At 39.1% G+C, this 13,277-nt stretch overlaps 1 protein-coding gene across 6 annotated transcripts in view; it reads right to left on the bottom strand.

Moving 5' to 3' along the window:
- Positions 1 to 4,102: 4,102 nt before the first annotated feature.
- The window catches only part of TMEM196 (transmembrane protein 196), a 107,851-nt gene continuing 98,676 nt past the window's right edge, over positions 4,103 to 13,277 (bottom strand). For 4 of the 6 annotated variants that reach the window (XM_054018651.1, XM_054018646.1, XM_054018647.1 and 1 more), the window contains exons 2-5: positions 10,264 to 10,320; positions 8,140 to 8,394; positions 6,154 to 6,227; positions 4,702 to 4,786 (exon numbers count right to left, since the gene is read on the bottom strand). In XM_054018651.1, coding sequence (XP_053874626.1) covers positions 4,780 to 4,786; positions 6,154 to 6,227; positions 8,140 to 8,394 — 336 coding nt within the window. In that variant the 5' untranslated portion in view covers positions 10,264 to 10,320 and the 3' untranslated portion in view covers positions 4,702 to 4,779. Of the gene's footprint in view, positions 4,787 to 6,153; positions 6,228 to 8,139; positions 8,395 to 10,263; positions 10,321 to 13,277 lie in introns of all 6 variants that reach the window. The other 2 variants (XM_054018648.1, XM_054018650.1) reach the window with 1 other exon arrangement.

The following is a 13,277-nucleotide window of genomic DNA, read 5'->3' as shown; positions in this document are numbered from 1 at the left end:
AAGGCATCAATGTAAAACTCATATTGTAGTCGTTGGCAAGCTTGTCTACATGTTACAGACTCTGCAGCAGAGTAAGAAAGAGCAATTTAATTATACTTTGTGCTTGTTTTTTTTTGGCCCAGAACCTACACACATACACACACACACACACCTCTGCAAGTACCTATGCCCTGCAAAGTAGGAGAACTGTGCAGTTCCATTGTATGATTGGGATCCAGGCTTCAGATAGCCAACAACCTCTAGGACTGCCTTCCCTGTGCAAAACTTGAGAAAATGGGTGCTCTCTGGGGTCTAGGGACCTTAGATCTTCCACCACCACTACCCACCACCAGGCTGGGAGGTGATGGTTTTGTGTATATAAATGACTTGCACACATAGCTGTTGGTACTCAAAGTGTGGTATACAGTTGTGGGCTAGTGGAAACAGGGTTAAGGCCCAACTGAAAATTTGGCTCAAATTTTAAAACAATCATTTTCAAGGTGATAAGCAGGACATTCTCACAGAGCCATTACCAAGTGGCTTTTCCTTAAAGAATTAATCAGTTAATTAATTAGTTAGGGTATAATTTGTGGTTAAAGGTTTTGTATTATAGTGTAGCCAATTCTCATGATTTTATCATGAGTCTCACAACCTTTGGTGCTTTACTTAAAGCCTAACCTTCTGGAGTCATGTGATTATACAAGAATTTTAGTTTTCATTTAAAATGTGAAGAAAGCTTCTAGCCCTCTTGGGTGCAGAGAAAAGCTTGAAAACATGAATTCTAAAGGCTGAAACACCAGAAAGAAAATAAAAAGAACCCAATGGTTATTTAAAAACAAAAACAAAAAAACACTGCATCCTTTCAAACCAATCTCATGATATTTTGAGGCCTGACACATGATTTGTGAATGCCTGGGGTTGACAGTACTGGCATTATGAATTATATCTGAATTACAAAACTGTAATATAATTTCTCAGCCACTGTGTTCTGCAGCCCGCATTTTGTAACTAATTTTATTAGACAGCAAGTAAAAGTAGCTTTAGATACTAGACAGCTTAAATTCAATACTAAGACACCCTAAATCAAATTGTGTGTGCATATATATTATTTATAGATACACACAGACCACATGCACAATAATGTGATGTGGTATAAAGGTTTTATGAGCTTGGGTTTAGTATGCTGCATTACTCTCCTCAAGTGACAATGGCACAAGTAAGTTTTGCAAAACCTGGAAAATAAGTGTCAGTAAAAGCTTTATAAGTAAAGTATACTTTATACATAAAGTACAAGTAAAACCGCCTTATGTTTTTGGTTTTATGTGACATATTTGACAGAAAATCTATTCCTGAATTTTTAAAAATGTTTTAATATATTTTTGTGGGACTATTATTAGTTATTTGTAATCCTCTATCTGTAGAGCCAGGCTACCTTAGTATAAGGGCAACTCTGCCAGGGAAAGTAAAATTATAACTACGGTCCCAACCTGTACCTACTCACATGCATCAAGATAAGTGTGTGTGTATGTGTTATGCATCCGAAGAAGTGGGCTGTAGTCCACGAAAGCTTATGCTCTAATAAATTTGTTAGTCTCTAAGGTGCCACAAGTACTCCTGTTCTTCTTTTTGCGGATACAGACTAACACGGCTGTTACTCTGAAACTTTGCAGGATCAGTGGCTCTGTTTTTAGAAACCTCCCAAAATAAGTAAATAGCTTCTCTACTCGTAATAATGGCATGATTTTAATGTCTGAGATTTCATGTCCTTCCAGAGATTGAAACAAACACCTTATAGCATCAGAAATTCCCAGCTGCTCTCCAGTGGGATAAAGCACTTATTTCTAGTTCTGATGACTCACAAGATATTGTACCTTCATTGCATCACTGCTTCATATAGATGGTTGTTGGTTTTGTTTTGGGATTCTAAAAAGTTTAGGAACCTGCTGCCCCTAAGTAATGCAGTCATCCTAAATGTAATAACTAGACACAAGCCTACACCACAGAGTTCTGATCTGGATTCTGGAGTAGGGTTGCCAGGTGTCCAGTTTTCGACCATAACACCCAGTTGAAAAGGGACCCTAGCAGCTCCGGTCAGTACCACTTACTGGGCCATTAAAAATCCGGTTGGCGGTTCAGCAGGGCTAAGGCAGGCTACCTGCCTGCTCTGGCTCCGCGCAGCTCCCAGACGTGGCCGGCATGTCCCTACGGCCCCTAGGCGCAGGTGCAATCAGGGAAGCTCCTCGTACTGCACTGCCCCGAGCATTGTCTCCACAGCTCTCATTGGCCAAAAACCAATGGGGCCAATGTGAGATGTAGGGATGGCACCTGCGGGTGCAGGCAACATGCACTGCACAGAGCCGCCTGGCCTTATCTCCGCCTAGGGGCCGGACATGGCGGCTGCTTCTGGGAGCAGCACGGAGTCAGGGCAGGCATGGAGCCTGCTTTATCCCCGCTGTGCTGCTGACCAGGAGCCACCTGAGGTAAGTTCCACCCGGCCAGAGCCTGCGCCCTGAACCCCCTACCCCAGTGCTGAGCCCCCTACCACACCCAAACTCCCTCCCAGAACTCTCACCCTGAACCCCCTCCTGCACCCCAGCTTCCTGCCCTAGCCCTCAGCCCCCTCCCAGAGCCCACACCCCAAACCTCCTCCCACACCCCTGATCCAGCCCTGAACCCCCTCCTGTACCCTGAATCCCTCATTTCTGGCCCCACCCTGGAGCCCACGCCCCCAGCTGGAGCCCTCACCCCCTCCCACACCCCATCCCCCTGCCCTAGCCTAGTGAAAGTGAATGGGGGGGCACCCAGAGAAGGGGCGGGACAAGGGTGTTCAGTTTTGTGCAATGAGAAGGTTGGCAACCCTATTCTAGAGGCTCCTCTGTCACACTCCATCTCCCTCCTACCATGCCCCAGTAACTCCCCTTATACTGGGTGCAGCGGGAGTTCCGCAGAGCCATCTATTCTGGTTCTATGCCTGCCAGGGATTCCTTTGCACTGAGATGCTCCTGAGATGCCCATTTAGGCACTGACTCTGAAAAAATATGTTCAGGTGCTTCATTTTATGCTCATGAATGGTCCCGCTGACTTTAATGGGACTATTCATATGCATTTATGCGTGCATACAAGGGCTTGCAGGATTGAAGCCTTAGAGCAGATCTATGGTTCACCACAACAGAAGTGCAGAAGATCCATAGTGTGCTCAGGGCTTTGCACTCTGACTTCAAAGTCCCATATAACTCATCAATGTAGGACTAGCAATAGTAGCTTTATATCACGGGGAAGGGGCAGTTCCCAACTTTCTAACACGATGCAGATCTCCCGTGTAGCCCTAGAATATCCCAAGCTAAGAGACTTCAAGGCTGTGACATTTTTATGTATAAAAGAAAGCTATATTACATCATTTCAGAGGTTTTTATGGCTCCCTCTGAGCCTTTTATATCTGCACTCAGGGTAACTACGGCACCTGGCTTTATAAAGGAGGGATTTTTTTTAAATAGCATGAATAAAATTTCTAAAAGCTCTAACACATTCTTAATTCATTTTCAGCAATACACACGATACCTACAGTATATGCTCTGGGGTGGGATAAAAATACCATCTGCCATCATTTGGGAAGCCCAACATAACTCACTTGTATTTTGTCACCACTCATAAATGTACCATATCAAACTCATGCTGAAGATTTTTACATCACCTCCACACAATCATGCATTGTCTATGTATAGTACACAAGTGTGTATACATGTATACTGCATATGTTAATGTATATTCTAAAATATGTTGTATATATTTTTCCGCTTGCCGTATATGTACACCTATTACACATGCTATGGTGCAGATTATGCCTCCCCTATTAAGGGTCTGTGAGGACCTGTTTGGTCCCAGAAACATAATAGGTTAGTGCTGAGTGCTGCCTTGAGATGTACCATCACTTCAATACCCCCCAGGGGCAATTGCAAGCATGCAGAATTGCCAAGGTGCAGTTCTGCCCCGGCCATTCCACCATTCCACCCTCACCGTCTTCCAGCTTGTTTCTGCTCCACCCCCTAGTAAGGACGTTTTGATATTTTGTGCAAATATGCAAATACAATGATCCAGATTCACAGATCTTTCTAACAAGCAAAAATGAATTATTCTCAGTTTTAGATTTCATTTTATTTGTCATCTATTATGAACAAATTACGAAATATACTTCATTCACAAATTGGAAATATTTACAATTTCTTTACAACAAGGCATTGTTGAGGTTTTGATTTATGGAATTCTTAAAGCATTCTGTCTTTCAAAACAAAGACATCAGTGTTGTTTTCAGCACTCTCATCTTTCACTCATTTGGACTCTGCATGTGTAATGCACGTTTTTTACAAGTCTAATTTGCACTCTCTCCACTGTACAATCTACTGGTTAAACCCTCTCCATTTAAATGGGATTTTTTAAAAAAGTCTTCATGAGAAGAAGAGTCTGAAAGGTCTATCTCGAGTCCTATAATAATTCTGGAAAGTTATTCAGACAAAAAGAAAAAAAAGGAATAGAGATGGAGTGAATAAATACTGTATATCCACAAAATCCTTGGGAGAGAAATTTCAGATATGTTTCTAAAGGGAAATGCAACTGTGCTGTTCTGCAGTTGTGAAATTCTAGCAATAAAAGCCAAGACTGTTTCCATTTCATCTCAGTCTCTTGGTGTCTATTTGTTTGTCCAGAAGAAAATCGTAAAAAATTTTTTTCCTTGAACTTTTTAAATCTTTTCGTACACTCTTCCATTATAAATCAGCTGTGGTCCTCCATTGCTCATATTGTCTGTCATTTCCTGTAACAAGAATAAAAAAGGACTGATCAAAATTAAAATTATTTTATTGATCTTGAAAAAGTATTTAACTAATGGTCTAGTAAATATTTAACAAGCCCTGAATGCCAACATTCAGAGAACCTTTATCTTTAAAAAAAAATCACATTATAAAAAGAAAAATTACCACATTTTTTTCATGTGAGTTGAGTGCTTATGAATGGTGCTAGACTGACTGCCCTAGAGATGGGCATTCTTTCTCCACAGAACAGATACATATCACAGATGGCAGCCGTGCAAGCTTCCTCACACTGTCCTGCCAATGTGCTTCCACTCAGACCTGGAGGGCAATGAATGAAATGGTAAGTCTCCATGTCCATTGAGACCTTGGCCTCTCTGCTGAGATGCCCCAAAGGGTGCCAGTTAATGCGAGCTCTGGAAGTGGTTATTGTGATGTAGATACTGGTCTGTTGAGGTCACCAAAGCCATTTCACATAAGCCATCAATCAACTTCTTCTTTCTCTAGATCAGTGATACTCAGACTGAGGCGCCAGAGCTGCAAGTAGCTCTTTAATGTGTCCTTTGCAGCACATGATATTAAAACATGAATTGATTATTAACCAATTTAAGTTATTATCCAATCAGGATGCTTTTACTAGGTTATTAACCAATTGTAGTTGATAAAATAATAAATGGGCAATCATTTTGCTGTGAGAATAACATAAACTAAATATTTCCTCGTCATACTGTTCAAATATGCATATATAGTACTATAGTAAATGAAACAATGAATTCACACTATTTTGTGGTTCTTTTGGGTAATGTTGATCACTAATTTGGCTTCTGAACCACTGAGGTCTGAGTATCACTGCTCTAGATAATAGTAATGTTCTGTCAGCTGCGTTACGTGTGAGCTAGTGACCATGAAGTGAAAGTCTCTGTTTCCCATTTCTATCACTTTAATTTGTTGCCAGCATTTGCTATTTCAATATACTTATAATTTCAGAATGAAATAGTCACAATCATTATTTTCCTGACATTTCTATTCTAAACAATAAAACTGTAGTTAAGTTTAAAAGCGGTGTTGGATTTAAGACATGAAGAAGCATATAAATTAGAAGTGGCGTGAACTGACGGTGGGTACATCCAAACAAGATTGTTTGGATGTCTACAGCTAAATATTTTAAATACTTGACTTACTTCCAAATCACAGCACTCCACCATGTAGAATTATTTCACTGACTGTTAGTACCTTTCCTGAATGCAGTACGTCTGGGAGTGACATCACAGCATCAGCCAACATTGATTAGCTGAAACTATGCCTCCTCTTAGAGGTGGGACTTTCTGAAGTGACATAACATAACATGGTAGCTGCCTAGAGTTCAGCATACCTGGGAGGTAACTCTGGTGTCGGGGGAACCACCAGGCAGCTGGGCAGGTCGGTTATTTCAATACCCCTCAATCTCTAATATAAATATAACAATTATACAATAAATATAGCACAAACATATGCACATATAGTACATGTCTATACTACTGTATCAGTATAAAATATACAAAATATTATTGTATATAAAACACTTTAAACTTGTTTGATTAGGGCCTAATTTATTATTCATTTTTAAATTGCCTTCCATTGTTTTAAAAGACATGCCCTGGGCTTAATGTACTTTGAAAGATTTGTCCTTTCAGGCATGGTCTTTCTCTACTCTTCTCCCTGTTCTTATCTTGCATAAGGCCTCCTCTCTGTCCTCTTCTCACTGTTGATGCAAGAGCCTTCTCCTTTGCAGCTCCTACTACCTGGAACAGTCTTCCTGTATCTACCTCGTTGACTTTGTCTTGTTTCAAATTTCATCTGGAAATGTATCTTTTCTCCCTCTTTAATTTATTTTCTGTACATTATTTTAATGTAGCACCTACACTATTTAACTCTGTAAAGATTTTGTGAAAAAGTGTGTATGAAAGATACTATACGAATCAAATTATGTTTATTATCATATAAGAAAGTACTGCATTAGAGATTATTATTATTATTGGGACATTTAGGAGGTGCATTTGACTGTGTTACATACAGAATTCAAAAGAAATAATGAAGTTTAGTCATATTAAAGCAATATATAATTGTGGCAATTTTTTGAAAATGTAGCAATACTTTCTTAACATTTTTACGTGAGTCCCGGCTACAGTTCTGCATGGAATCTAATCTCAGTTAAGAAAGTAGTGAGTAGTGATAAGACTGCAAAGTAGTCATTTTCCCTTATTATATTTGTTACTGTTACATCACATTTTATCTAAGAATCTCTCAAAGCTTTACATATATGAATTAATGTACCTCTGTGGGAGGTGGTATATATAATACAGGCAGGTGAACAGGCACAGAGCAGATTTGTGCAGGGTCACCCAGAGAGTCAGTTGTAAAGGCATGCATAGAACCCATGTTCCTGACTCCTGATCCCCGGTTCTATAAACACCATACCTCTTGAAAGAAAGGTATAGGGCTTCCTGCCCTTACAGAAGCCCCAGGATCAAAATGAATATTTCACTCCCAGGGCAAGAATCATATCCTTACACCAAGTAGATGGCTTTAAGAACCTATATTCTTTTGGCCAACATCTTCAACCTTAAATTTAAAACACATAAATCCCTATTTAGGCACCTAAATATAAAAAAAATCCTTTTAACCAGTGGAAGCTGTAAGTGCTCAGTACCTCTGAAAACAGGATTACCTTTATTTAAGTGTCTAAATATGGATTTAGGTGCTTAATTTTAGTAATTAGGGTTTGAAAACTGTGGCCTTTGTGGTTACATAGCCTGCTTTTTAAACTGAATATGAAGGGAGAGGAAAGAATTGATTAAATCCTGGAAACAGGAAATGATGTGGGTGCAGAAAGCATTCTGTACTTTTTTCCCAGTACAATACATGATAATTCATATAACTAAGATTTTCAATTATTTTTGAGGTGCTATCTTTAGAAGCTAAGCCTTTGAATAGCTATACAATGGAATTATGTTGAAAATGGATGTATTTCACTGAAATGGATGTACTGCAAAGGATGCACCACCTAAAAATAATTACATATACTGCAACAGAATAAAGCTTATACAGAATGGTAACATTGTATTTCCCAGAAGCTCTTCCTCATATGTAGTTGAAAATTGAATTCACTTACTGCCAATTATTACATATGTTAGAAAGACAAGGTGGGTGAGGTAGTACCTTTTATTGGACCAACTTCATAAAAGAAATTACCTCACCCATTTTGTCTCTCTATTATCCTGAGACCAACATAGCTACAACACTATACAATTGCATATGTTAACACATACAGTTGCTTTGTAAGAAAAGCAGACCAAATAAAGAAAGGCGCCCAACTCACTTTCTCTGCCATTTCGTGGGAATGATGCAGTGAATGCTCCCTTTCAGAGAACATTCTCCTTTGTTCATAGCTGGCTAGCCGGCAAGTGAGCCAGGAAGAAAGCGTGCAACCTCCAATTCCAATGCATGCAAGAGACATGGAAGTAAGATGCAAAGAATAGAGAGTGGAGGACTTCTTTGTCAGAGCACGAAGGAACTGAAAATTTAATATTCCTCCAATTAGTCCGCAGATGCAACAGGCTGAAAAAAGGATCATCTGTTAGGAGAGAGAAGAGAGGCAATGTCACAGTGCCATTATTCAGAGATTACCGTCACAGACAAATTCACTCAGATTGAAAGTTAGCCTGACTATAATAAGAATACTTAGCGCTTCTATAGCACATGGAATTTAAAATACTTTACAAACATTAATTACTAACCCCCATAACTATTGTCTAGGAAGTAAGTATTATCCATATTTTAGAGATGAGACACAGCAAGATAATGTGACTTCCCCAAGGTGATGGCAGATCAGTGGAAGAACTGGACTAGGATTCAGGCCTCCTGATTCCCTTCCAGTTCTATATTCAAAACTCTAAACTAAACTTCAAAGGCCTGATTTTGATCTTAGTTAAATCAGTAAAGTATAGTGAGATCAGAATCAGACTCCATATCTGTGCCATTTATTTCCTCCACTTGAGTGCAGTGCTTTAGTGGTATTGTTACTGAATCTCTCCTACTTATTTGTGCCCCCAACCCACCCCCCTGTTCTAATCTCTTCAGGTCAATTTTTGCAGTTTGGTCCTGGCATCCTTGTTTGCTCCTCCTGCAGCTTTTATGCAATCTGCAAATTTAATCATGGTTGAATTTAAACAAGTGAAAAAAATGACAAAGAAAAACCTGAAGCAGCTATGCAGGGTGCAGTGAAGTGCTACTTTTTAAGTTTAGCTGGTCAGAAAGATCTTCTAGGAGTCCCAGAAATATCTAAACTGGGCTACAAGTAGCAGGAAGTGTCACTGCTTGAAGACAAAGATATTTTACCACAATGATGGAAGCAACTTTGTGGAGTACCTGGGACTGCTCCATGGACCACCAGTACCCAATGGACCACTGCTGCGTGCCAATGGGATGGTAATTTTAACAAGAACATAGTTCTCAAACTATTGTTCATGGTCCACTAGTAAGGGATTATTTCTTGTGGTCTATGAGACCACCAGAATTGATTAAAGAAATGGGGGTTATAAAGATCAGGCATGGTTGGGATGCTCCACACAATGAAGTAGTCCTCAGAATTTAAAAAAAAAGTGACAGTCACTCTTATAGGAAATTGAATAGTTCACTGACTCTCAAAAATAACCTTAGAGAGAGTGATTCTTCTTTCACTTATACTAGATTTGCATCAGCATAACTCCATGGACACCCATGGAGTTAGTCCCAATTCACTCTTGTGTACATAAGAGAAAAGTCAGGCCTATAGAAAACTAAAGCCAGTTTTAATACTGAAATAAACATAAACAATAAAGAAGCTTTAACACCGGGCTTTATAATAGGATCATATTTTTAACAGATGAAATATTTCTGCAGTTGCTTTTGTAGCAATTATACCATCTGTCTGCAGTCAGAAAGATGATTATACTTCAGATTCTTATATGAAACAAAACATCTGTAAAGATTTTAGAACTGGTTTAATCATGACTTAGTTTGAAATTTAAAATAGTGAACAGCTAAAATTTCTGGGATCAATTTGGGACAGCAACCCTGGGGCCCAATCCTGTACACACATATTACTTCGCGGGACTGGGGTCCTGGTCAGAAAAGCCCCAATCCGACTCCCACTGAAATAATTCGGAATCGTTCAATTGATCTTAATGGAACTTGGATCAGGCTCTTAATCGAGACAGGGATAACTACAGGGGCTACATTTTTGGACATGACTTGTATAGACCATTTTAAAATGTCCTCCCTTTGCTGTGCTAACCAAAGGGCTGATTGTATTTCTTTGACAGCCTGTGTTTACTTTTCATTTAATTTTGTTTATCAGCAACATTTTGGAAATGAAGGATGATGATTCCATGGTGAAGAGTTCAAGTTACAGCAGTTTACATTTCAAGTACTTATGCATAAAGCATGCAGTGCAAAAACTTACGACAAGTCCAGATTTCTTTTTGGCACACAATATTCCACATATGCCACACAGCAGAAACTGCAAGGAAAAAAAATATCAGTTATTTCATAGTCTAAGGTCCCAAGCGCTAGATTAAACTTTGCTCTGTTATTGCAGTGGGGACCACAACAGAAGATTATACAGTTGTTACCATTATCAGTGTTTTTATTACAAACTTTGTTTCAGGAAGTTATAACTTAGCCGTAAACACATTTATCCAGGAAGAAACCAGGATGAGACGTCAATCTGAGGGTGACTGCTCATAAAAATAACAAAAATCAAATGTCTGTTTTTAAACTATGAGAATAAACAAAATATGAAAAACAAATGTTACCAGTGTAAGATGCTTCTTTTACCCTTGTATTGCTCAGAAATTAAATTTGGCAAGTCAGTGATCAGCAATATGGAGCAGGTATTCTGATACTTCCAAAAACATATAAAGTACTTATCCCCGCATCCTGACAATTGAACCACTCAGGGAGCCCATGAAGTCAATGGGCCTCAGCACAGGAGCAGAGGTTCACTTGTGTGAATTCGATTACAGAATCTGGGCCAAACATTTGAAGTAGCTGAAATGAATATACAGTGACAACTGTTTATAGCCTGTTTTAGCATGCATATTTCAGACATGTAGCTGTCTGACATACCATAGGAAGGTGATTTTTCTTTTTTCCTTTATGCAAATTTAGGGCTCATAAATGAGCTGAACTGGCAATGCTGGCGACTTGGATTGGGCAAACAAAGTTCTGTGAACACAATTTGTTCCTATTTTTGAATGAATCCACTTGAGCTCTAGCCGTGCCCCTTTTGCTTTCTGTGAATGGCTTCTCCTGCTCCCCTACATGTGCATGTTAGCTCAGGCTTGCCCAGGGAACCAATGGGAGTACGGCTCCATAGGGAGCTAAATTGACAAGGGCCACACGATAAGGAGGGATAAGTAATCATGCAGGGAGTGGGCCTTCTTCAAGTCCCTAACATCATTAGGAGATTTGTTTGGCTTTCCACACACCCATGGGCTAAGAGGGCTATTCTCTCTTCTCTGTGCTCAGTGAGACTAACTCTACCACATCACAGAAAGACTGGGAGGAAACTACATAGGCTTAAAGCCAATTTTTGCACTTCGGTGGGATTTTCCATGGAAGACCTTAATTTGGCCCTTAACTGGGATGAAAATATCACAAGACAGACCTGGCCCCTACACAGTCAATAAAAATAATGTTAACATTTAGGGTCTGTATAAACTATATCATATATGTCTTATTCCCTCACAGAACTTTGGAATATTAAATATTTCAGTTGATGAGTGGTTGCAATACGCAGTTGGAGCAAAAAAAAATGTCTTTATTAGGTGTTTGCACATAGATGAGCACAAAAAAATCAAGATCCTTAATTTTTGCAGTGAATCAGTTGCATACAGTAGTAATAGCTAGATTTTGTTTGTTATTCACTAGTATACCTAGCACAGGATATATAGGCTTCATGCCAGTCCATATATGCTGGCATGAAGGGGAAATTTGGAGTGGGTCAAGTAGCAAGCCATTGGATCTATGTTTACATGAGTGTAATGGCTGGAGGGACTGCAGAAGCTACTACACCCCGTAGGGTGAGGTACCAATTGCAGGGGTATTGAGATGATTCACTATGTTCTCCCAGGCCTGTCTCCCCCTCATTTCAGGGTACATTTCAGACTTCTAGCTCTTGAGCAGGATACGTGCATAAAGCTCTTTTACTCAGATGTTACGTGGGATTCTAGAATTTCACTCAAAATTCTGTCATTATAGATTAACTTCAGTTTATGGCATACTGTATTTCATATTTTCACTTCTCTAGGGCTGTCGATTAATTGCAGTTAACTCACGCCATTAACTCAAAAAATTAATTGTGATATAAAAATTAATCATAATTAATCACACCTTTACTCACATTGTTAAACAATAGAATACTAATTGAAATTTATTAAATATTTTTGGATATTTTTCTACATTTTCAAATAAATTGATTTCAATTACCACACAAAATACAAAATGTACAGTGCTCACTATATACACCTCTACCTTGATATAACGTGACCCGATATAACATGAATTCAGATATAACACGGCGGGACTGCGCACTCCAGTGGATCAAAGCATGTTCGATATAATGCGGTTTCTCCTATAACGCGGTAAGATTTTTTGGCTCCCGAGGACAGTGTTATATCAAGGTAGAGGAGTATTATTATTTTTATTACAAATACTTGCATTGTAAAAATGCTAAACAAAAGAAATAGTATTTCTATTTGTACCATAGTGCAATCTCTTTATCATGAAAATACAACTTACAAATGTAGATTTTTATTTTGCTATGTAACTGCACCCAAAAAACAAAACAATGTAAAGCTTTAGAGCCTACAAGTCCACTTAGTCCTACTTCTTGTTCAGTCAATTGCTAAAGCAAACAAGTTTGTTTATATTTGCAGGAGATACTGCTGCCCGCTTCTTATTTACAATGTCACCTGAAAGTGAGAACAGGCGTTTGCATGGCACTTTTGTAGCCGGCATTGCAAGGTATTTACATGCCAGATGTGCTAAACGTTCATATGCACTCCCATGCTTTGGCCACCATTCCAGAGGACATGCTTTCCATGCTGATGACGCTCGTTAAAAAAAAGCGTTAATTAAATTTGTGACTGAACTCCTTGGGGGAGAATTGTAATTCTTCTGCTCCTCTTTTACCCACATTCTGCCATATATTTCATGTTATAGCAGTCTCAGATGATGAACCAGCGCATGTTGTTCATTTTAAGAACACTTTCAGAGCAGATTTGACAAAACACAAAGAGGGTACTGATGTGAGATTTCTAAAGATAGCTACAGCATTCAACCCATGGTTTAAGAATCTGAAGTGCCTTCCAAAATCTGAGAGGGATGAGGTGTGGATCATGCTTTCAGAAGTCTTAAAAGAGCAACACTCCAATGCGGAAACTACAGAACTGAACCACCAAAAGAGAAAATCAA

This window comes from Malaclemys terrapin, chromosome 2, assembly GCF_027887155.1.
Source record: "Malaclemys terrapin pileata isolate rMalTer1 chromosome 2, rMalTer1.hap1, whole genome shotgun sequence".
NCBI lineage: Eukaryota > Metazoa > Chordata > Testudines > Emydidae > Malaclemys > Malaclemys terrapin.
This window is presented reverse-complemented; position numbering and strand designations above follow the sequence as displayed.